The following is a 26,461-nucleotide window of genomic DNA, read 5'->3' as shown; positions in this document are numbered from 1 at the left end:
TGTATTCTTGTCCCATAATAGAGAGGTCAGGTGTCTACTGCGAGGTGTGTGCAAGCAGACGTTGCCTTCTGCTTCAAAGTCAAAGTAGCCTTAGTTCCACCATGAGAGCTTGCAGCTTGGCACTGGTTGAATGGTGTTCTGCACAGGAAAACCTGGCCCAGGAAAGATGAAATGGTGCTTTCCACCTCCAGGTAGCACAGGCTCTGCTGGCTCAGGCTGTTCAGCTCTACAAACTTCAGCCTGCACAAGCTCACCTAGGAAAGGCCCCTGAGACATCACCCCCGGCACCCTTTTCTAGAGCACAGCAATACAGCTCCCTGTGCCAGCCAAAGCCCAGAGCCTGAACATCTGTCTCCTGGCACTTCAGAGGCACCTGCCAGTCACCACATCCAGCCACAAATTGCTTTCTGAAGCTGGGGGTTACACAGACTGCCTGCCACGATAGGTAAACAAGGGAGCAGAAGCCCAGTGGTGGGGCAAGGATCTGCAGTGACTGGGTGGGTGGCACACACCCCTAAGAGTTGATCCTCCCTGGCAGGGGGGAACTCTGGCACAGGGCATGCATGAGTTTCTGCTCCTTTTTGACACCAGGGCTTGGGGCAGAAACCTGTTCCCAAAGCATGGAGACAGGCAGCACTGGTGTGCGCACTGGGCAGAGATCTCTAAAAAGAGATGCCTGGCCCTCCAGAAAGGGAGATGGACACTCAGAGCTCTCTCCTCCCCGTGAGCTGTCAGCCAGGCACCTTGGTGACATTTGAGTGCAGTGGGCCTTCCTTCCTCCTCCCCAGCTGCACGTGGAGAGATGGTTGGGATGCCAAACCACTTAGGTAGGTGTGACAAAATAGCCCTATTGAAGGGAGCAAAACCAGTATGACTTCCTTATTGTGCAATGATTAATAAAGGCTTTCAGCTCTTTTTCTCCATTAATTGTGAATAAGCAAGTCCTTGATCATTTCCTTATCCAAGGACCGAGTGAGATTCCTTACAGCATTCCTGCCCCAAAGTGGCCACACTGCGCTGGGAAGAGAAGCGATTCCTGCAATATTGAAACCACGCACAGCAAAATCAGAGGCTGAAAACCTCTTTCCCAGTTCGCCTGTGCTGAGGACTCAGCTGTTTGGGAAACCCAATGCTCCTGCCTTTACCAGCTGAGTTTTACACACTAAATCCTAACTTAAATGAGCAAAGCAGTGGCCAGCTTTTGGTCAGGAAGAGGAGTGGGGCAGGCAGCATTCTGTATGTGATTTCTTGGATATTATAGTTCCCAGTCTCCCTACAGCTTTCCGATGGCAAAATTTTCTGTGTGAGTGCTGTCCTGTAACCTCCAGGAAACGTTTTTCTTCCCCCACCTTCACCTTCTTAGTCTACCTTGTGTATTCAGATGACCTTTTGTTTTTAAGGGACAGGTTCTGTACATCTTTACAGACCAGATTTGCTCTTCTTGTCAGCCTCAAAACCTTATGCACAAATTCTTTACTAAGAGAGGGGAGTTTGGTTTCTTCCAGCTATGCTGGAGCCATGTCCTTAGGTGGGGACCCAGTTACCAGGCTGGGTGGTATCCCAGAGAGGTCTCACTTTACTCACAACCAGTCATGAAAAAAACAGAAGTTAAAAATGTTGTAGAAACTGCAACCAGGTGCTAAGGGGGGCAAGAATACATGAAAAGTGAAAATTTGCCTTTTTAATAAGCCGTTACAAGTTGGGTGTTTAGGAGGGAACACGCGCTGGTGCTTGTAGTCATTCAGTGAAGATTTGATGTGTGTGCGTGTTTTTAATGAGACCAGAGGGTGCAGAACAGGGCTCCTTTTCTAATCTATTGCAGCAATTTGTGCATGTCTGTAGCTGTGGGTGTTATGTGCTTTCTACTCTGAGTGGTGAGTTTCAGTTTGATTCTGCTCTCGAGAGCTGCGGGGACAGTTTGCACTTGCCTTATCAATGCAGAATCCAAATTGCTTCACAGTGCACCCAGCCCCCTGACACTGCAAACTGAGAAAATACGCTTTAAGCACAGAGAAGTGAGAGAGGTGACAACCAGAGGGCTTTTTCTCAGCAGAGCATCCCAATCTGCCGAAAACCTCACAACCCAGTCAGTGAGGCAATAAGCCGCCTCTAGAGCCACAACCTCGGTGCCACAGTGAGAAGCCCCAGCCAGGATCCCAGCTAGCAGAGCCAGGATTCCAGGGCTGGGGCTCTTTTCCTACATCCCCTTTGCCCTAAAATCCTGCTTCAGCCCTGTTCCCTTGCACTGATGTCCCAGCACTGGCATCCCAGCCTGGTAGCTACAAACTGGACAACTGCAGGACATGCTTGCCCATCCCCATTCTTCCCTGGGCTGGCCCTGAGCAAGTCTGGCCACAAGCCACTGACCAAAATTGTGCCCATGATTAGAGATGGCAGCAAGGGAAGGGCAGGGCAGGTATGTCCATGGCCCTTGGGAAGCAGCTCTAGGTTGGCTCCAAAGGCTTGTGGTCTCAATAGTAACTCCTGTGCAGTTGATTTCCACATGAGCATTGCTATCTTTACATCTGTTTGCTATAAACACCCAGCTTTTAGACTACACACCAATGTCCCTACTGGCTGTCCTGCTGTCCCCACATGGGCTGTGACTGACAGGAGCCATTCAGTAGGATTTCAGCATAGCTCCCTGGGGTACCCCAGTTCCTATTGCCCTCCTTGGGAGCCACATGCCACAAATCACTGGGAGACTTGTTCATAAAATACCTGAGTATTTCTAAGATGAAGTTATGACCTACATAGGAACTATGTGCAGATTTCCTTCCCCCTCAGATCTGCTTGAGTTTGTAATCCCCTCCAGATACAATATTCAGGAGTGACTGTGTTGTTTGCTGCACTGTCATTTGTCTTGCTTGACCTCAAAAAGCAGCCCAGGAGATGAGGTGGAACAGTGGCTGCAGGTGCAAGTGGTTCAAGATCTGCTCGGCAGGGACAACGTGGCCCAGGCCCTTCTGCTGTGTAGGGCAGGATTATCCTTATCCTGCTAGTGAGCACCCAACAGAGAGGCAGGCTGAGGAGGGGAGGGGACAAACCTTAAAGGAGGCACAGTGCTCTCCAATTTCCTTCAAAATCTTAGCTACTTATCTGAATTGAGGAGGCTAGAAAACAAGGGCCTTCCCTGACCATTAAACCCATTTCCTGAAGCAGCACACACCCCTGCAAAACACTCTAAGTGCCTTGTTAGACATGAACATGCTAAATCTCAGTTCTTTGCCACTGGTCTCTTGTCCATTATCTCCCTCTGCATCCATTAGCCACAAGAAAATGCCTCAACCCCATGTGAGTCTGACTCCAAAAATATATCCAGGGATGGAGCCAGACAGAGTTCAGTTACAGGTTCTCATTTACCCCAGATTCAGGGTGTTTAAGTCTGGGAATACCAGTTGATGCCATTCCTACTACATTTAAAAAAAAAAAAAATTCAGTGTAATTATTAAATCAGTCTAAACACTACGGCAGTGATGAGTATCTACATGGGGGAATATATCCAAGATCAAGCTTATCTAACAATTGAGGTTTAAGGACAAACTTTTTATTTTTAATCTAAAAAGTTCAGTATTTCAAGGCCAGAGCTAAGCAATAAAGACAAGGACCCTGGAGCCAAGATGGCTGTGTTCTGCTCTTGATACCTCCACTAACTAGTAGTGAGGTCTGGAACAAGTCAGTTGACCTTCCCATACAGCACCCAACTCATTTGTAGAATAGGTACAAGACTTGTTCAGGCTGTGGTGTAGGACTAATATTTGTACCTTGTTCTGAGATCCTCTGATCTGTAACTGCATGTATTTTGTTGTTCATAGAGAGAACAATTTGCTTACAGGACTATCTGCAATATCGTAATATTTAGAAATCCTCACTTACGGGCTATGACTACCCTGAACTCAACACAAACTCTCTCTGCCCCAAGGACCTTACAAACGAAGCACTATTAAAAACCCAAGAAACCACAGTGGCTAGGTGCACAGCTTAAATTTCCATTTTCTCTCAGCATTTTCCCACGAGGGGATTGCATGTGAGAGCACACAACAGAGAGTCAGATCATGCCCAGATCGGTTGTGCTGGCATGCCATTTGGCAATACAAGAATGACATAAATTAAAGTGAAACCTCTTCACCTCGGCCTAAGTGAAAATGTGAAGAGCAAGGGAGGGTGAGGAGGAAAGAGAGCTATTGATCCATATCTACTCAACAGTCAGATCAGTGGTGTGGTGGCAACAAAAGACATGCCTTTGCTTTTTCAGTAGCTAATAATCTATAGAGAACCATTTCCTTTTCTGCTGTTGAGATAACACATTCGCCACCTCAGCTGCATGCAAATAAATCATGTCTCTGCTTAACTAATTTACCTCTCTGGTACAGACAGAAGGGCAGAAACCTCCCACCAGCATTGACTGACATGCTGAACTGAAAAAGGAGCCATCTCACCCAGAACTTTCTGAAATGCTTAAATCATTAGAGGAAACTACACTAAATGCTCTGCAGGAGAGACATGGCTCTGTGAGATTATATGGGTTATTTTTGCTGGTCTTCAGTCCTGCCTCTGACCCACATGTGGTTTGCAGGCTGGAACTGACACTATCCAAAGAAAAGCATTTGGTATCTCTGCACATAGACCACAGCTGGTCAACAACTCATCCCAGATTTAAACACAGTGTATTAACTCTCATCTGTTGCCAGAAATTAATATTACATGGTATTAAAAGCCTGGGCCCCCAGACTGTGCTGAACTGAGTGGGCCTTCGTATTGCTTGGAAACAAACAGGTACCAGGTTGGACATGTGTCTGCATCTAATGGAAACCTTGTTCTGATCAAAACGCTGACACCACTTTCACTTGCTCACATACATTCACCTCTCTCCCTGTGTTACTGCACCACATGCAAGGTTCAAATGTCAAGCACCAAAAAAAGTTATGAAGAGACAGAATTAATTAAGCTTGTCCACACTAGCTTCAGGAGCAGCCCTTGCTTGCAGGATCACACACTGGTTTTCCCACAGGACTCTTACCTTGCTCAGTGTACAAGGCAGGAAATGCTCATCCTGCATGGGACAGGGCAGAGATGCCATCCCTCTCACCCCATCTTCCTTTCTGGCTACTTGGCTCTGGTCTTTGTGCTCCCACCCCACTCTCCAGCTGGGGCCATTTGCTCTTGAGTGCTTTCAGCAGACTCACTGGAAAGATGGCTGAAGGCTTCACCTGTGTCAGTCAGCATCCATGTGGGAGAGGAAGGTGGTATCCCTAGGCAGGACTGAAAAAGAAAGAAAATACAAGAGTTTGAAGTCAAATACTCTCTTTGGGTGCCCAGAGTTTTTGGGGCAGCTTATCCCACATGTTATTTGACTTAAGCTTATCTTAGCCTCAGGGGTCACTGGGAATCCTGAACACCTTCAAACCAAACACAAAACCAGGGATAACTATGCTACATGACCTGTGAAAACTCAGGTTGAGTGACTTGCTCCATGCTATGCACAACTCCTTGGGTAACAGCCAGTGGAAAACGTTTCCCCTAGGCAGCCCTACAGTGTCTGGCCATGATAGCCCCTCCATCTATTCCTCCTCTTTGAAGAGACCACCTCCAAGGTGTGGGGTTTACACATCAGAGCCTCCTTTGGTTCCCGATTCCAAAGGCCGAGGGCAAAGGTAACACACATCCTGTAAAGACCACATCATTATGCACAGGCATGCAGGACTGACTGACTTAATTCCAGCTTTTCTCAGCCTCTGAGTGCCTGCGATTGCTGCCTCAGTGCTGTCCTCACTGGCTGCCTGGGCAAACTCTGAGACTTTGGAAAGCACATGCACTGGCAAGATTTGTCCATTCTGTGGCTGTCCCATGGTATGTCTGCACAACACAGCAGGATTGGCACTTTCCATGTATCAATCCACCAGCTCTGCTAGCCATGGTACTGCTGCCAGGAGAAGCCTGTCACCCATGATGCAGACTGGCATGAGAGGGTGGGGAACCTTCCACTCTTTCTCTCCATCCCTGTTACCTTTCTCATTCTCCCCTTCCCTGTGCCCAGCCCTGTCCTCTTGCCTTCTAGGTGAGCATCCCTGGGGCTCCTGGATCCCTGCCAGTGCTGCAAGCCCTGCCAGCACACTGGCCATGGGGGACGGTGGCCACCAGCTTCTTCAGTCTTCCCAGAAGGAGAATTTCTGGCGAAGTGAAGCAGTGAAACAGCACCTTTCTTTGGAAAACATGGTGCCTCATAAGTGAGGGGACCCACACAACTAAGGGCAAGGGTGAGATGAAATACTAAGAGAGAGAAAAAGAAAAAAAAAAGGAAGAACATCTTTTCACAGTCTGTAGATGCAAAGTGAAACTGTTTTGATAGATTCAGCTCTCCCACATTGAAAGGTCCAGAGTTTCCCATCTCCAACTTTAATCTGAGGCATGAAATTTCACCCATGACTTGACAAACTGTAACATCCACGACTCTTTCTGGCTCCTTGGAAACCTGTTGCCACCCTGCCAGAGCTCTCCTTCAGTATTTTGCTGGGTTGATATTACCAAATTACTCTTTTTTTTAGGACTTTCCTTATTTTGACACATTTTGCTAATACTTTTCCCTGGAGCTGGAAATCCAGTGATATGGAGCTGGGGCTCTTGTTAGGACACTGTCATCTCCATGACTGGATACAGGCAGCCAGGGAAGAAAATAACTGGGCCCATGCTAGCAAAGTCTTCCCTTTACTGACAAGTGATCACCCCCAGCTTTTTTGTGGATGCTGAGAAAATTGCTAAGCTGCTAATGTATGCAAGAGCCATTTACCTTCAGCCTCTTCACAGAGATTCACCTGGCTCAGCAGAGGGCAGATCTGCCCATTGGCAGCCTCATTTTGGATGGTCTTCAACTACAACCCATGTAGTGTACATTTAAATCAAGACTGGCTTCTTCTGAAGCATTTTAAATGACGAGAATTGTGTTTCAACCTGATTTTACAAAAGCTCAGCCATGTGCTTGGCTTCCCGTAGTTAGCTCAAAGGGATAACAATTCCATATACTGCCTTTGAAAGGATTCTTGTTTTGTTGTATTCTATTTTAGTAAATAACTATCTAGCCACAGGGATGAAGGAATTGGTAAATGTTTCAGTTTGGACTGAACATCTTTCAAAAGGAAATGGTCTATCTCAAGGGAGTTACAGAAAGGTTCAAAGGAGTGGGTGAAACTCACTAGTTTGTATCATACAAGGAAACAACCCAGGATTAAAAATCTATTATCCTGGGATTACCCTATGAATTTTCCTCCAAGCATTATGAAAGGTTTCTGTCTCCCTGTTGACAAATCATCTTCTACAATGTTGTCTAAATACATAGTACCTCATCCACTCACTGTCACCACTGTTGTACCCTTTGATTCAGGGGAGATCAGAAGATAAGCCAAAAAAGAGGTAGCTGGTGACTGGTTGTACCACCTGTGAAATATTCATACCTGATGCATTGTTTGCTTGAGTTGATGCTCAGATACTTAGGATATGTTTCCTGCTTACTTCTCCCTCATGACAACGTTCTTATATCATCTTGGTCAGTTTTGGCATTGACACATATAGGAGCCCATGTATGCTCTGCCCTGCTTCAGGGATAACTAATGTACCTCTAGAATGATTTTTAAAAGCTAGGAGTGGGGTAGAACAAAACAAATTCTGTGCTTTGGAGAATTTTTGTCCTAGTATACACAGAAATCAAATTGTGTTTGTCTCCTCCCCCTGCTCTAAGGACAGAGATAGCATTAGTAATACAGAGCATGTCACTCTTCAAGCTCTCTTGCAGCTTTTAAAACATAGAGAGCAAATGGCAAATTTACCTTTCATCTCCTTCTGAAACTTAAGCCTTATTGGTAACAAGTGAAATTAAACTGGTTGTAGCTGTTTAACTTCTCCGTGCTGTTTCCTCACATGAATTAGTCATGACCAACTCTACTTGGCAACTGTCCTTACAAAAAACAGAACAGAGAGAAGGGTTAAGCACTCTCATACAATTTACCCAATAAATTTGTCATACCCCTCATATAGAGTTGTCCCTCCAGTTCTGCCTGCTTCCTAACATATCTGGCAGTTTGAACAATGTTGGCAATATTTGAGCAATTAGGCATTCCAAGTGGAAAGGTTAATACACCTTACCCTCAAATGCAGGGTGTGTTTTGTCTTGTGTCTTTAACCATCCTTGATGAGCATTGATTGCACAACAGCCATGAAGTAGGAAGGTCTTCTTTCAATTGCAGTATGGCCTAGCTTGTTTTGGTTTAGCAAAAGGCCGATAGTCCAATGCAAGGATGCGATAAATGCACTTTGACTTGAGAGTTATCAAGGCAGATCAGAAAGAGGGAACTTCACTGCAATTATCTCTTTCCGAGTGTTAAATGCTTTGGTCATCCTGGCGTGGTTGCAAAACCAGGTAAAAGATAACCCATAAAAGAAAACCCTCCAATGGAGCTGTGAGGCTTGCGGCTTATTTCCTACTCTTTTGGTTGAGCAGCATTAGGACCTCAGTTTCTTTTTTGGCAAGTTCTCAGAGACAGCGGTCTGTGGTCCAAGCAGCAAGTTCTGGGCAGGAGTGGTCAGGGCTGGAGAGATCTGCAGCCTTGCACTGGCTGGGACCTGCAAAGATCGCAGTCAACCAGGATAAAACCACCTCCCAAGCCAGTCAGCCATCCCAGGAGCCACCATCCTCAACCCAAGCCACTGCTGAAGCTGGAGAGCAACTGTGAATTGCAAACAGCACTGCAGAGGAGCAGCCCAGGTCAGCAGGAGGCCAGCAGCTGCTGGACCGGCTGCCACAGCCCTCCTCTGCTGGCAGCAAGGCACACCCAGCCTGCCTGCCCTGCCTGGTAAGGATGCTTGGCTGCATAGTCAGGACCTAACTTAAGAAAGAAAAACAAATCTAAGCAGCACAGAGGGATGTTTTGCAGATCACAGCCACCAGCAGTGCTGCCCATCTGCCCTGAACCTTCACAGGAGGTCTGGAGCACTGGTGGATGAAGGAGGTCAGGTCTGAGATGTCTACTTACCCCCTCCCACAGAACCTGAATGGGTCTGAATAACCCAACCTATGCTTGGGTGCTCCTGCAAGGCCCCACATACCTCACCAGGGTCTCTTGTGTGGCAGCCCCAATCAGTAAAAACTGCTGAGAATTGGGCACCCGGACTCTTTACTTGTGGCTGGTGGTATTTCCCTTGCTGGGATGATGTTGATGTTCATAATGAAGCTTTGGCAGAGAAAGAGAGACATGTTGTAACCATTAGCAGGCTTCACATTTAGAATTTATCACAGGAAAGGACAAAGGATAAGTCAGCTTGATTAGGTTTTTGTACAAGTTTGGGTCTACACTCTCCATTGTAGTATCAGTCCTGGTCTTCACCATTTTCTTCCTCTGACCCAGAAAAACTTGATCACGAAAATAATGTTAGTTAGAAAATAATGGAACTGATAAGTCATTGCAGGCGCATGTGTGTCTCATTATACATCAGTTCGGTTTCACTATATATTTTACACAATGTAACATAAATTTCACTATGCACCACAAGTATTTCAATATGTGATAGTCAGAAAGTGGCAGTTTACACTAAAAGTTTCAGTATGTGGTAGGATATTTCAAATACTATAAATTCTCCTTTTAAATGAAATGCATTGTGTAGATTAGTAAGAAATGCAGTTGTTTTAGTTTACTCAATGTGGTTTTCTTTCAGAACAGTATGTTAGTACTGTGCTGTTCAATTGCCATGTTTATTTTATTAATACATATTAATGGATAATTAAGTGAAAATTCATTAAATATATACCACACAGGACTCAGGCAGGAGTTCCATTTCTTAGATCTTTTATCTCAGCTCAATTTATACCATATTAACAAACACACTCTATTTACAGAGACTGTATTAATGAAAAGAATAAACTTCCTGCTTGACCCTTGTTATCAGCCTGGTTTTTTAAATGACTTTTCTTTGAGCAAATAAAATTTGAGGCATCTGAAATCCCCTGTGAGGGTGAATTGTTAGAGCACCAGGCAGGCATATCCAGGGTTTTGCACTGATTCACCATTTATTGCAGATAATCACCATTTCAGTCACAACCAGCAGCAGAGGAGTTGGCACTGCCAGCGCTGTGCTGCTCCTCACAGCTTCGATCAATTGTCCATAGAAGTATCATGTCAATCAGGCCTTTTGCTAGCAAACCCCATCCCAGTTACTGAAAAGAGGTGTTCACCATGACCCTGGTACACCAAAAACTCTGTCATGGAGCTACCACATCATCACATTTTCACACTTAGTGTACTTCAGTGCCAGTTACCTCTGGGGGATACTCGCCATGAACCAAGAGCATATCAAAAATAATCACATGGGTTAGTAAAGCCAAGGCACATCTGGCAGCAAGGACCGTCTCCTGCAACCTCGATCAAAGCTACAGTAACACTTCCAGATTGGTGCAGCCAAGCAATTTCCCCACATCCAATACCTACCATCAGAAATGCAGAAAGAAGAAAAAAATGAGGCTAATTTTTGGTTATGGATTCTCCCTCATTCTCGTCTCCTCTAAACAGAAGCCACACCAAGAACAGCCCCGTGCAAAGTTCTATTTTATTCAAAAAGCAGCCTCAGCAGAGAGCATGGAGCAATCCTGAACTCCAACCCAAGAGAGAAGTATCAGTCAGTTAGCTCTGCTCTGCCTTCTGCCCTTCAAGGTATAATCACACAGATGATTTTCTAGAACTTTTCTCCCAATAATTTCAAAATGTTGATGATCTCTACTGAAGTTCAGCATTCAGCAGAACTGGAGGCCTCATCTGCCCCATCTCACACTCGGACGACAAGGGTGACCCTGCACCGACGTGACTTTGGGCAAGCTACTTAGAGAGTTACAAAGGCCTGGATTAATTAGAAACTGGGTCCTTTAACTTAACGCCTTGCCCCATGGCAGACCCAGCAGACCTCATTGGCTCCCTGCCAAATAGTTCAAGCACCTCTTAACCAATGAAAAGGTAAAGAGCTTGGGTTGTAACACGCTGGATTTCAGCCCAGCAGCTTCAAATCTCCTAACCCGCAAGAGCAGCTTATCTGTGTTTGGAGGTCAGAGACCTCAACAAAGCCCTGTTAACAGGTGCATGCTGGCACAAGCTCAAAAGTTTATCTCTCCAGATTGCAGCAGTTCCCAGGTTTCTTACAAAAAGGGCCACCAAAGTGACCAAAGTGACACACTCAGGGCTGGCTGAGTCTGCTTCTGCTAATTCATTTGGCAAAACATGTCACCACGAGTGCTTCCTTAGCTCACAGGAGCTGGAACTGAATGCATCCAATGCAAGTATAAAGCTTGGCTACCCTACTATTCCAAAATTTAAAACCAAGACCCACAGTTCTTCTTGTCTGTGGTCTCTCACTACTGTAAGAAACAAATTGTGCCCCAGACACACAAATCAAAGTTTGTGAGTTGTGTCAGATGCTTCCCAGGGACCGGGCTGAAGAAAATACAAATGTTTCTGTCACGTGTGAGACATGTGGACAGTCCAGGTTTGCAGTGATCCCTGCTTTCATCCCAGACAGGGGCTGGGTGCAATGGGAACTGCCTTCCTCTGCCAAGCCTGAAGACCTGAACTGTGAGTTTTCCCATCTGCCTCCTCCATGGCTGCTTGAGAGCAGCCCTGCTGTCTGCCTGAGGATCTCTGTTTTGGACTGGGTAAAATCTGGGCTCATATCTCCCTTCAATAAGATATTTGGGATTAAATAAAGGTAATGTTTTTAAGTGCATGTCTATTTTGCAGCATAACCAAGCCTGAGCTGTCCCTGTTCCTGTTTAAAAAAAAAGAGAAGCAACAACAGTGCAAGCTTTCCCATATTCACTTGCTCCCATGTTAGATCTGGGCTAAGATATACACAAAGCAAGGTATTTATGCCCTAGATTCCACTGCTGATACTGCCAGCAAAAGCTAAATTACAGTGATTTTCCTGTAGTCAGGCTGCTAGTCCAACAAGTTTTGGAAGGAAGCAAATGTATTACACACATCTTCCAAGTCCCCTCCTAAGCACTGCTAAGCACTGTCAGGGCTATAATTTTAGCTTACTCTTATTAATTATCATGTATAATTGGTGTTGAGCCATCCTTTAGCCAGCATGAAAGTTACATTATCAAAACTGTTGCATTACTTTCACTAACTCATCTTGCCCAAAGTTTTTAGTATTTCTCAACTGACAAGGTAGAACAGCAACAGAAGCTGACAAACCATATATCAACTCACTGATCAAATCCAAACCTTTTCGTTTGACCCAATTAAGTTTCACTTGTAGGTGAAGCCACACAATTTCAGGAAAAGACGTTGCCATGCAGCTTGCAGTATCCACTGTTGTGATTTCAGAAGCAGCTGGCACAGGCTTGAAGACTGCAGTTTCATGTGCACCAATAACATTTAACAAAGGACTTTTCCGTCTTCACTGACTGAAGAGTAGGAGTATTCATAGTGTATAACTGAGCTGGTGAGTTTCCATTGTTTTGATTATGACCTACCTTTTTTTTTCCTCTTTATTCAGCTCTGAGTGAAGCTAGTATCTGCTTATCAAAATCCTTCTGGTTTGAATCAATGCATCTCCATCTATGCAAATATGAGAGGGGAGATGCTCACAACAGTTCATATTCCTGGTAGCTGAAACATCCCTGCAGAACATCTCTGATGCATTCATGGACATTTCTCTCTTTGAAGTCAACTTCTACAGGTTTTCACACAGAAAATTATCATCAGTCTCATTTTCTCCAGCTGTAGCAACAAAACATTATCATCAGCAAGTAACCTTGCAAAAACTTGATAAAAAATGTTGTCTTGGCATGATGTGAGGACTTTTAACATCAGCAGCTTCCTGCACTCTTCTCTGTTGATTTTCAACAAAGCAACATTTCTTTGTTTTAAAAATAGAACAAATATTAGTACTTCAACAACAGACCGCAACAAGTAGCATTCTGGTGATCTTCTGTGAGAAAAAAGACAAACTTTCTCATTCATTGTCACACATCCCTGCCTCTCCCTGGTGTTCTCTTCAGGACAGGGGAAGCAGCTTTGCTTCACTTGTAAGATTGCTTGAGAGTTTTGGTGGGGAAAAGGCCTTGCCTCAGTGTTCATACTATGGCTTTTATGCTATGGGACATCAAAAAACTGCAAAATTCAGCATCTGCCGAATTTTGTCTGTGTGGACAGGGAGGCATCTCCCTGTTCTGGAATTGGGGTTTGCAATATTTTTTACAAGGATGACAAACCTCCCAACTTTCATTTGCAAAATGCTCCACAGATACAGATGAAAGCCATGAAAGAGGCTTGGGGGGTACTTTTGTATCCTAAGCAAGATGGCCAAGTGAAAAGAAATAGCTTGTCCATTTAAAGAGCGCTCTGAGGAGTGCTCTGTGGCAGCATAATGCATTTTACACTCTGGACAACTGCAGAAGATTACCAAATTACTTGTTTAATGCTGGATTTCTACACATGGAAACCTGGTGGTTCCCATGTTCTGTAAGCATAACACAGGATAACACAAATTTCATTGTACCACTGTAACAAGAAACAGTCAAAACCAGGACAGCACAGAGAGGTGTACTGTAATCAGCAGCTGTCCTCTGAAGCTGACATATCAAATCATGTTTTATTTTTTAATTTTAAAATTTTGGCATCCCGTTTTTTTCACAGAGCTGGCAGATTCAAAAAGCTGGAGAGGAACAGACCAAATCCAAATATCTTCTTACATGCAGAAGCATCAGAGGATGCTGCAATCTCAGATTGTATTTAGGAAACTCAAGAGCTGGGAGAAGTTTCTGCTACATGGGAGTTGTGCCCAAGATTCGGCACTGAGGGCTTTGGAAAGGGTGTTGCTTAAAAGGCACAAACCAATACTGGCAGAAAGGAACCTCACAGGTCTCAACAAACCCCAAATCACCACAGCCCAGGCAAAAATGAAGCATTAAAAGGAATACTACTCTGAATTCATTCTCAATAAGGGCTGTCACAGATCAAATTCACACCTTCCTTGGAAGCTGACACTTGGAATTTACATTTATCCCTCAACTGCTTCTGTGGAAATAATGAAAAACACCAAAATGAAACTCAGGAATCAATCCAGATTTTTGTAGCACTCCAACTAGGCATATCCTAAACCGTGGGTGGTGGGAGAGGGAAGCCACGCTGTCTTTCTTGCTCAGTTAGCAGTACCCCAGAGCACACTGAGAGTAATTATTTCCATCTGCCACACACAACCTACAAACCTGAAAATGGTACTGCTACTAGAAATCTAACACACCAGTGAGTAACCAGAAGCGACCTACTGCTTTCATTGGTGATTGGTCACAATGCTGTGGAGATGCCACTAGTGCAGTTCACTTAGGCTATGCTTGGTAGGGTGAATGCTTAGTACAAGTCTCCAGACAGAGCAGTGTATCAGGCAACAGCTGGTAGAGAACAGAAATACAGAAAATGCCCAACCCACTGCAGAAATCACTTTTTTTCCTTTCAGTCTGCCTTTGAGAAGTATCAGACTAGTCAATTTTTCCTCTTCTTTTGAGAAGAAGCTGCTAATAACCCAATTATCTATTTGCAGAAAGATAACTGCTTTGAGATTATGAAGTTCTTTCTGCAAACAGCCACTGTTTGTAATAAAAAGTAATTTCAGGATACACGTGTAAGACTTCAGCAGGGACAAACATAAATTGAAGCAGAGCAGTTGCCATAGTTCAGACCATAAAATCCTCAGGTATTTATATGATCACTATTATTGAGATTATTGACCACTATCAATCAGAGCAGAGATGTCATTCTGTCGATGCAGCAGCACTGCCCTTCATTCCTGTACATCTGAATCAAGGTGCTGCATCCATGTGTGTGCACCATTGCAACCCCCCCTTTCTAACAGCAGCACTGTGCTGGGTGGGGAGGAGAAGGGAAAGGGAAATGAGCTGTAGGCATAATTTCAGTAGCCCTTTAAGTCTGAACTATTTGATAAAACGAGGACCAGTGCTATTTCTTTATGAGACTTGTGCAAAACATTCCAGGAAAAGCAAAGCATTATTATCTGAATGCACAACTTAACCTTTGAACTGCGTAACAATTTTCATCTCCACCATAAATATAGGACTACACAGGCCTATCTGCCTTCCACAGTCAGTGAGTGGCTAGGTGCTTTGTGCCTTGATCAAAACAAAGATAACAAAGATGATTCCTGGTCATTATACACTACTGAGAAGTAAACACGCTAAAGAGGGGAACAGATGGCCTCCTTCAAATGGCACAGGCAAAGTCTGGTACCTGGCTCTCTATATCCAGATGGATGTTGGGGTCCCTCCCCCGCCATGCAGCCCTGAGGGAGGCACGGGGTTTCCCTGCCCCTGCTCAGCCTCGTTCCCCATGGGTTGGTTTGTGTTCCCCTGCGCGAGCAAAGCAGCTCGGGCCCTGACTGTGAGAGTCCCTCAGCAGAGCCCGGCCATGCGGCTGGGGAAATAAACATCTCTGAAACATCTAGCAAGAATCCGTCCGTATATATTTCTTTTCCACGGGACTCCTGGTTTGATATAGGCGTGTTGCAGTATCCCCACTGCAACAGATGTAGACTCTGGATTTATCCAAATTGTCAGTCACCCAAGCTACACGGTGTGACCAGACAACCCTCGGCATTAAGACTCAGTCCCATGCACAGAAGATGAGCTCAGATCGAGTTACCTGGCAAAGAGCAAGTGGCTGGTTTAGCAGGACTGGCAGAATTTTAAATAAAAGATGAAAACACACCTTTTTTAAGAGAAGAGTCTTAGCAGCACATGTATAAAGCAAAGTTCTCACATTTGCTAGAGATGATATTTTAACTGATGAAGAATCTGCTCCCATGAATTGCTCAATAACTGGGAAGTGGACTGGCTAGAAGCAGACAAGCTAAGGAGCCACTCTCCTATTGTCAAAATAATTGGGATGTCTCAAGATCCTCAGTTAAGATAACAAACTAACTCTTGTGGTTTGATCTTGTTGAAATATTTTGAATATTCTGCTTCTGACAGTCCAAGGAATGTTTTCTTTTTTTGGACACAACAGGCAAAAGCAATAGATTTGCATGATGAATCCCCAAATAGTCAGATTGAACAGGACCTCTGTCTCAGACTGCAATATTCATCCACCCCCTTTCTTATTTCCTGGGAGCTGTATTTGTCAGACACAGTATTTTTCAGAAGGGAAAGTAGGATCTATAATCTAAAATACTAGGAATGCCACCTCGCCCTAACCATACATACTAACCCCAGCCTTATCAAAGCAGACAATAAAAACTGAGGGTGCTGCACTGTGTTGGTTCAAATTAAAAAAGCCAAGCAAAAGATTTTTTAAATTTTATTTATGAGATGTGAAAAAGTTGCCTTCTACTCGCCAAACCATAGTGCTAAATACCAAAGACACTGTGAAAGGGGCGCCTCTATTATTCAAAAAATATTTGTATGCTTTTGGTGGATTAATTGCATTTAACATTTTGGTTAAACACACAAACAAGCACAGCTTTTTGTTGTTGCTTCAAATGAAGCCACAAAGAGAACAAAAGGCATCCAACTGAACCAATTTAGGTTTATAAACATATTAATTTTAAGAGCACTATGTGTACACTTAAAATGAATTTAAAGCAGTCGACCTTTGCAGTACGGTGCCCATTTTCACTGTATCCAAATTATCCATAAATCCAGATGCAAGTTGTCACAGACACTTCTTTGGAGAGCTTGCAAAGCTAAAAGTTAATGTTTCCTATTAATTAATAATTGTTTTCAGCTGTTTTGGCAAGTGATTAAAACAAAGTGTCTGCCTTTAATGTTACAATATAAAAGTTTTCTTCCTCAGCAGCTTGAGTGCCAAGTGGGATTTGCCTCATTTGCAGGAAGGTGTCACGCGTGATTGCTTGGGGCATTTGTAAGTAAATAAGGTGAGCCGGCTATTGTACCTGCCAGTGCAGTGATTGCCATTCCACATACGCCTGGTTCCGGCCAGGACAGGGTTAATTTTTTTTGCTGTAGACAGGAGGATGCATGGCCAGGACCTGGAGGCTATTCTGTACCCCCACATGGCATTATCCGGGGACAGGGGAAGGGCTCCCTCCTGGATCCGCGTAGTGTGGTGGAGGGAGCAGCCAGGTGTTGTCAGGGGGTTTCTGTGTGGGGATCATTCGCCTCTTTCTTGTACCCTCTGCCATTAATGTTGCTGCTCTTACTGTTTGTTTTCTCATCTCATTGCTGTTTCCAGTAAACTGTTCTCACCTCAACCCGTGATCTTTACCTTTTGTGCCTTCCATTCTCCTCTCCATCCCATGGCAGGGGGAGGGGGAAGTGAGCAAGCAGATCATGGTTTGGAGTGGCTTCACTGGGAACACTAAATTGTGGAATACCATTCCTAAACCGTGACACTCATCCATTAAAATTACCCACCAAACAGTTTCAGAGGAACATCAGTGGAGATAAATAAAACAATGCTCCTCATGTTAATGGTGTACCATGCCTTTAAAGAGTCATTCCATAACAAATACATACAGGCTGTGCATCATTTACCAGACCCTGCCATCTTGCAAATTCAGTATCACAGACTCTTCAAAGTTTGCACTGCAAAGCATGATGTGTCCCTTCTGAGGCCAAAGCCATCACACGGGTATTGCTGACAGACTTGTTTGACACATCAGAAGATGGTTCAACACAAACCCAGTTCTGACCAGCACCTGATCCACAGCAGGATTAAACATGGCTCTGAGAAGGATCCTCTGCCGTAAGTAACCTTCTAGACATCATCTTTTATTCCCAAGCTTCTACCAATTCATTCCCCCAGTAAAACTGAAATGGCAGTTCTCCTGGAAGCAGAATTTCCACATGCATGCAGAGGAAGGACAGCAGATTCATGGCAGACGCTGATAAGCTCTGCTTGCAAAGTTGAAGGTACTGACATCAACATAAGCAGCAGTAAGACCCCCCAAATCTCTTCCCTACGTGAACCCCAGACAAGTTATTGGGAAACCTTTCTCTTATGCTGCATCAAGAAGCTTGTGAAGTGATGAAAAGTGCAGGATTTGAGTTTTCTCTCTTTCTGGTACATCATGGGAGGTTGCTGCTAGCTCCTCCTAGCTCTAGCTTCTCCCTCTAGTTCGAAAAACTTTTAAGGTGTTCTTCAGTTGTTACGGTAGGAATTTTTCAGAATAAAGAGCAGGCTTTATCTCTGCAAGGCAATAAATCCAGAAAAAACCCTACAGACTCGCTGAGCAGCAACAATGTGGCTTGTGCTCAGTGAGATTATTATTGTCAGAACTCAGAAGAACCAGACTCAGATTTAGGTCAGCCCTTATCTTGGGCAAGGAGATTTTTCCACCAGAATAACACCCTTACTATGTGATCTGAATGGCAGAGTGATAATTCACCACTCCAGGCAGTGACCCTCCAAAACACTCAGCAGAGACAGCACAGGCAGAGTGTTCTCTTTTTCCGGTGATCCTATATGACACTACAAAATAAATATTTCTCAAGAAATTTCCAGCCACACCATTTACACTTAATCTTATCTCACTCCACAATGAAACTTCATAAAAATTTTAGTGACTGATTTGCTTCAAATAATTAGCACCAAGGCTAGTCTACAAAATTATCCCAGGCCTAAGGTTACTTCAAATCCCTGAGACCCTCTTTGATATAAATAACAAAATCATTCAGAAGAAATCCTGCAGGTAAAGATGAACATTCAGTTTCATTCCTATTGGGTCAAGATGCACCCGTGTGCCTACAGCATGTCTGGCAAATCCACAGTAATCATTCATCCCTCCCTGGCCAGTGTCAGAGAAAGCACTCCACTGCTCCCAGAGACACTAGCAACGTGTTTACCCCGGGACAAGAGAAGGTAAAAGTTCCCTATCTTGGGGCAGCTCTGAAAAGCTTACGCCCTTGTTTATGATGTGGCAACTGCGGCACGTGCCCATACATTAAGGTGTTAAGGATCTTCTCCTTTATTGATGGTATCCACATTCATTTCAGCATAGCGCCCCACAACGCATTAGGATCAAAGCAGAACACATAAATATATTACAGTTCATTTCAAGCAAATATTATAGTAAAGAAGGATTTTTATCCCATCCAGATCATAACTTGCAGCGAAGATCTTCTTGTTGATGCTACACACTCGATGCCTTTTATTACTTCAGCATTTTCTAATGCTGAAGAATAAACTCCCTTTAAAATATAAACAGTTTTTTTTCCTGAATGCTCAGGTGTCCTGATAACATCAAATGGCATTTTAGAATAGGAGCTGCTGTGGTTTTGAGCACTGTTAATTGCCTGCAGTGACACAAGCAAGAGCTGAGCTGGGCGTGGGCAAGGGAGCTGTGCAACAGGCATCGTCCATTCCCTCCACACGATCTCGGTGAGGTTTGCTTTTTGAAAGTATCCAGAAAGCTGATTACACAGAAACAGCAAAAACAGCCTGAATGAAGGCTGGGGATACTTCCATTGACATGAGTGCCAATTTTAAAAGGTAATTTAATTTATACCTTGTGTTATCTTGTTGGGAGCTTGCATGGCTACCCCAGAACAAGTCTCTGTTAGAGGTGTGGCTCAGAAACTTGAAAGATCTAAATTTCAGAGACCCCCAAATGACAGCTGAAGAATTAATCATTATGCTCAGTAGCTATAGTTCACCTGGTTTGCTGTCCAAAGCATGCAACAAAAAAAAAAAAAAAAAAAAAAACAAAAAAAAAAAAAAAAAAAAGAGAGAGAGAGAAGGGTTGCACGATGGAAAATTGTGGCATCTCATTTGTGGAAGGAGGGAGGGAAGAGTGCAAGAAGGTAGGTTGCAGAGAACTATTTTCCCCTATACCTCGAAAGACACTGATCCCAGTGTGATCTATGGAGGCCAGAAGGGACACAATTCCTGCTGCACCTCCCTGAGGAAGCCAATTGCAGCAGAACCCTTGAATGCATTCAAGTTTCGCTAAGAGAAAGAATAAAAACCAAGTAGTTCTTGTTATTGGCATATTAATTAAAACACACTATATATTTCAAGGCAATTGTAGGCTGACCCATTAGGATTGTTCCCTCTTACCACTGAAATAACTGAATGGACAACCAGAAGCAGGACATCACTAATTTCACTGAAAACTGACATTAAGATTTCTTACTGAAGGACATTCCATTCGAGCAATAAATTAAGCTTTCCTTTTTTTGTCATTTGGTTGTTCTGGTTTTCTTTTTTTCCATTGCCATTATGGCTGTTCTTCCAGTCATTTTCTCAACAGCCATCAAGTATAAATTTATATATAATAAACCAAAACTGGAGAGTTTCCATAGGGGAGCAGACCTCCCAAATTGGCAGAGAAACTGCCTGGGTGGTTCAGCAAGAGCATGCCTCAGCAGAAGTCCTCATGTGTCTTCATATTGAAAGGTGTTGAGATGTACAATGAAGAAATGCTGATGATTAAAAAGGACACATCCTCTTTCTACTGCCTGTACAGACTCATTACAAATACTGACATCTTGTTCTACAACTAAACCCCATATAATGGAATTTTATTCTGTCTGGAAAATGAAACAGAAAAGGCTTGTGACCAAAACTGGGTTTGGTATTTATTACCCACATTGAGAATGTATTCTGCTGTTCTGTATGCAACATTCAGAAAAGCATAAAGTAAAACTTCAGAGCCACGAAACACTAATTTTCATGAAGAAAAGGTCCTTGAGTGACTCCATCCATCCATCCATCCATCCATTGAATAAAAAAGCCATGCCCATGAGTCAGTATTCCAGGATACAGCATATTGGAACAGTGAGTGACCTGTGGTGCCTGAGCGGGATACTTGTGCAGCAGGACCTCCCCATTCTGAGTCCTCACATGAAGGAAGCCCAAGCCGAGGATCTGCTGCAGAGGAGGAAGCTATGAAACAATTCTTGTAAATAAAGGGCTCCTTCAGCAATGTGTTAAACCACCAAAGTTAAATACACACTCAGTGCACTGCTCACTCCAGGCAACACCAGAGGTACCAGACACTGCCCACAGGTGAAAGCCATTGCACAGTATTCATGGAACAGATGGAAAGGAAAGCACGTGGTGGGAGCTGTAAGGTGATGAGTGAATGAGAAACCTGGGTGAGATCAAGAATCTGGCTCTGTCATTTCACTCCCCACAAAGTATTTTCTCTCAAGCCCCACCTTCACTGTTTTTTAATTCCTCTCGTTACCCTCTCTCCTCCTCTGCACCCTTCTCTCACTCCTTTCCTACAGGGCCACCCAGTTTGTGGTAAGAGCCAGCAGAAATGAACTCATCCTCTGCTGGTGAAGGAGGAGCTGTGTGAGAAGTGCCAGGGAGGGCTCCAGAGATGGGGGTTTTAGTCACATGCAGGGCACCAATGGCAATCCCACAAGAGAGAGACAGGAGTTGCAGAGCCAGGGGCAGGCACAGCCTCATCACTACTCAGCTGAGGTCAAGGATCAGATAAATAAAGAGAAGCTGCAAATTAAAGAAGAATCTGCAAGGATTTATATGATAAAATGGTTGCTGTGGAAATGGTGAAGAAACCATATGACTTCCTGTGTCATGCCAGGATTTCAAGGCTTTAGGCTCACCCTCATGGCCTGATCTCCTCCTCCTGTTTGCCTTGTACAGACTCAGATAAACTTTAAAATTAAGGAAAACTAGCCTATTTTGCCAATTTTGAGCTGTGGAAAAAATCCAGTGAGGGTGTGCATACATATGACTGATGGAAATCAAACCTCTGAAGTGCAGATTATTTTAATTACAGTCAGAAAAGTATGTAAGGTGCAAGTTTCAGCCAGATAGTTTCCATTCTGATTTTTAATTTTGTAGTAATAAAAATACTTGAGTGCCTCTGTCTAGCTGAAAGAATAACAAGTTGTCTGGTTTTTTATGTCAGCTGGGACTCTAAGTAGCAACACACACAAGGAGAAATTATATACATATCTGTACAAAATAAGACATCACCAGCTCTCACTCGTGCACACTCTCCACATGTCTTTCACTGTAAGGCAGCCACTGAAGGGACAGGTTTAGTGAACAGCACTATTGATTCTTTTTTCTCCCACTACAGCCTGATTTTCTCTGAAGAAGAACCAAGCTTCTAGAGGTTTCTAATCTAATGAGTGCTTGTGAACTTGCAAAACACACTTGTTAGAAGTTTAGCAAGCAATCCTCCGAATTCCCACAGATGCAAACAAACTACATTGCATATTGGCTTTACCCTTTCCACCATGTTATACTCACAGTTATGGTGAGATCTGAGGGTATAACGAGTATTAGTAGCTTGATCACAGATTTGTTTCCACAACATATTCATTCTATTGCATCTGTTGACGTAGATTAGTGAAATGATGCAGGGATTAAGGCTTTAAACATCTTCAGAGGAAAGTGCTATTTTAAAATTATAGACACATTTTGGCAGTTTCAGTTGTAGTCAAGATCCTCCAACCCTAACATGGTGTTTGACTGCTTCTCTTTCTACCCTAAGTGTTTTTTATACATATAAATACTACTAAAAGCACACCTTTAAACTCCATATAATGCTAGTTATTTTATACATATAAAAACCTGACATACACCAAATTCTTCATGTAGCTGTTTGCATAGCTGGTTTGTATTCTCTTGTATCCTTCAATCTATTGTTCAGGGAAACTGGTGTTTCATTTCACAGTTAAAAGAACTTAATTACTTGAATTGTAGAGACATGAAAGGCAAGGGAAGGAAAGAAAACATCTCTCTCATTTTAAACTCATTTTCCACAGGCTAATTTGATAGTGTAACTTGAAAGTACAGAAATCTGAAATCTAGTTCTGAATGTCTTTTTACCTCTCTCTCAAGAGATATTACTCAGGTTTAGTGTGACATTTTGAAATGTCACCATGCCTATCTCAAAACCAGGTATTTAAACATAGAAGAGATACCTACCTGCTTTAATTCAGAACCCATTCTATATGTGATGATATTCTAACAACCTCTTTTAAGAAGTTCCTACTTAAGTATTAGTTAAGTACTCTTGTCATTCCATGACAAAGATCCTCATTTAGCTGGAAATAAAGACAGACTCAAACTTTGTTTTATTTTTTAATAAAGTTTAAATAGTTAAAGTAAGAGTAAAGAGTATCTTTTAAAGCCAAGCTATTTCTTTGTTCCATGCTAGGCCTTAAAGTTGGATTTACCGGCAAATATGGGCCATGAGAAGAGCTGTATACTTAAAGTGCTGGTGTAGAATATATTAAAATAGCCAGTGACTCACTCCAGATTACCTTAAAACAAAGGAAATACAATCTCTACAGTTTTTGAAATGTATTGCCTCTTATCCTGATTAATGGAAAAATTATCCCTACAAAAGTTTGGGTTTTTTTTAATATGAAGACTCTACAAAATATTTGCTTTATCCATTGGCAGGACTTTGAAATTCTCCAAAATATTTAGATATGTGTGCCTAAGAAAGTTTATAAATGCCAATCCAACACTGTAACAAAAATTCCAAACAGAACTGGAAATTAGAATAACTCAACCAAATCATCCCACCATAACAATATTATATTTCAATTCTGCATAAACACAGACCAGCATGGTTTGTTTTGTTTTAAAAATTCTTCATGTCCTGCAGAATACAGCATAAGTTTGTTTCATTAGTATCTTTACCCTTCCATTTCCTTAATTCTATTTCCTCATTAACATTTAAAACAGTATCTAATCTGTCTACCGACTTTTTCTGCCCTCAGGGCTCTTCTTAGCCTCAACCCTATCCTCACTCATGGAGATCCTTCCCCTCTTGCTTCAGAAAGAGGTTTTTGTTCATTTGATTGATTTTCATTTTCTTCTTTTTCAGATACAGGTAAGTATTCTACCATAAAAGGAGCATGGAAACGAATGGGAACAGCACAGGGAGTTACTGGGACATTTACAAGCCAAGACTGTGAGTAGGAGCTTCGACAGCCTCTATTTTTGAAAGAAAAATGTCATGCTTTCTTTATACTGGATAATATTTGACATATTGGATAATATGTCTACAAAAACATAGTTGTGTGCCACAAACAGCCACAAACTGCAGACAAAGCAATAGAGCACAGAGTTTGATGAATTTAGTGTAACACAGAAAAAATTGGTAGAGTTTGAGTAGCATCTGCAATGGCAACATTTAGAAACCAAAATGATCCAATAACCTAAAAATACATCTGCTGTACCAAGAAAAAAAGTCTGTGCAATGAGATTAGAAGCTTCCAAATTTTGGATTGATTGCTCAGGGACCACAGATGTAAGAAAGTATTAGCTTGGAAAAGCCTCAGCTTTCCAAAATTCAAAATCATTAAAAAGCAATCTGTCCATCATTCTATGATTTAACTGTTTCCTAGTCTATGGGAATTAACAGCAGGATACAATCCTATTTGCAACATCCATGTAGCTTTAAAAAAAAAAAAAAACACTTTTAAAAGTAAATTAAGAAAATATATTCTTAGAGAAAAAAAAATAGATGAGCACAAAAAAATGCCATGACAAATCCTGAGACAAATTATCCTACATCATTGCTAGTCTGTGAAAACTGGTTTGAATAATAAACACACTGGAGTATTCAGTGACAGCATACAAATCAAAAGTATTTGTAATTATTAAGTTGTGCATGTTTTTAACTGACAAAACATGCTCACGGGCTTACTTTAAAATCTCTCACTGCTTGTTATCAAAGTTAAAAGATCATTTGCATACCAATACATATACTGTAAACATGAACTTCTCATTAAGGAAAGATGGATTTACAGTAATTTGATCTTTTACAAAAAGCTATTGGTAACCAAATCTCTCAGTGTCTAACTTTCTAGAAAATTAAACCAATGTTTCCACCCTCAAAGCTGAAACACTACCTCTTTAGGAAACAGCCCTGTTTATTTGTTAATCAGAAATACAATCAAGTGGCATATTTCCATTTGCTCTTCAGCTGACAGTTTCAGCTTCATTATATTTTACAAGAAAACAGCAGACTTGCAGAAGTCCTGTAAATTCTTTCATATCGCAACTGATTTAATTACAGCGGTGAACAAATGCAGCAGTGATGCAAAATAAGACCAGCCCAATTGCCCTTATCTGATGATAGGATCTCTCTTCCTGTTTGGCTTACAGCAGTGAGGACTTCTTGTTTTGTTTCGGCTTTTTGTTGGTTTCTTTTTTTCTGGTCAGGCTGCTTCTGTCAAGACTGACAGAATCAAGGAGTTGACATGCCCTTAGAATTCCAGCTTGAGAATGATCCTCATACGAATATAGCTGAGTTTCAATCAGTGGGTCGGGGAATGATACTAATGTGGAGAAAATTATCTGGATAGCTCATATGTTCACTTAGCCACTGAATGGGTGTTTCCAGCATTGGCTCAATTCCATGAATCATCACTTGAGTCTTCTGCTCTCCATCTAATTCAAAGAAAAAGAGAAACCACTAGTATACCATTCAAAGTTCACAGAACGATTAAACATTTACTCAATTTACGGTAGTTTTAATTGGTGTGACAGAGTTTAACATTTAACAGAATGAAAAGTAGGAAATATCAGTGTGGAGAAAGCTGAGATTTCTACAATCTAAAATAGAAATTTTGAGCTAAAATTAATTCCAAGAAAAAACTAGAATTAAGTGAAACTCAGTGGAAGTGCCACTCTTCTTTTTTAGTCGGAAGGGATTTTTTTTAACTCTACGGTGATCACAGCTTGTTGTTGTCAGCTCAGTTAAGGCACGTCCATCTCGCCCAGCTGTAAAGCATATGAATTTTACACAGATCATGCTTAAAATGTTGAGCTTCCTAAAACATACTGGTAAGTTGTATTCTTAATACTGTGATCTCCTGAAAGAGCTGGACTATGTGTAATGTGTCACATATAATACATATATTATTCCTGAAGTAATTTTGTTTTGCTAAGAATAATTTACATGAATCACTAGCAATATTTCAGAATTACTCCGAAGGCTGACTTGGCACTGGTTTTTTCTCACTTAGTTTCATCTCTTGGAAAAGCTAATGATTGGAAGCTCTTGGATTAGCAAATGATTCCCAGTATAACAAGACAATTTTCTAAGAATATTTCAATTCCTTTTATTTATACTTGTCCCAGAGGATGCAAGTACTTTGATCCTTTGATTCAAATGATGGGAACCAGCTAAAGAAACTGACATAACAGTCCTGACATGAACTAAAACAACAAAAAATGAAAATTTATTTCAGAGCCATGGGATGAGAAGAGCATATGAAATATGCTTCAAATAATGGTTAGGGGGGAAAAAGTAAGCAGTGACCTTTCACTCACTTTATACTATACTATACTATACTATACTATACTATACTATACTATACTATACTATACTATACTATACTATACTATACTATAGCATTCTCTCATGGATCTACCACAGTGAAATCCACATTCAGTACTCAAAAGTATTACTGCATTTACTAATTGGCATTTTATGTTCCCCTCCAGTG

At 42.4% G+C, this 26,461-nt stretch overlaps 1 protein-coding gene across 4 annotated transcripts in view; it reads right to left on the bottom strand.

Annotated features, from left to right (window-relative positions):
* Window positions 1-24,991: 24,991 nt before the first annotated feature.
* ATG5 (autophagy related 5) overlaps window positions 24,992-26,461 on the bottom strand; it is a 73,756-nt gene continuing 72,286 nt past the window's right edge. For 3 of the 4 annotated variants that reach the window (XM_069011046.1, XM_069011048.1, XM_069011047.1), the window contains one exon: window positions 24,992-25,400. In XM_069011046.1, the coding sequence (XP_068867147.1) occupies window positions 25,264-25,400 (137 nt within the window). In that variant the 3' untranslated portion in view covers window positions 24,992-25,263. The remainder of the gene's footprint in view (window positions 25,401-26,461) is intronic. The other variant, XM_069011050.1, reaches the window with a different exon arrangement.

Source organism: Aphelocoma coerulescens, chromosome 3 (assembly GCF_041296385.1).
Source record: "Aphelocoma coerulescens isolate FSJ_1873_10779 chromosome 3, UR_Acoe_1.0, whole genome shotgun sequence".
Lineage (NCBI taxonomy): Eukaryota > Metazoa > Chordata > Aves > Passeriformes > Corvidae > Aphelocoma > Aphelocoma coerulescens.
Note: the sequence above shows the minus strand (reverse complement) of the source record. Positions and strands in the feature narration are given on the sequence as shown.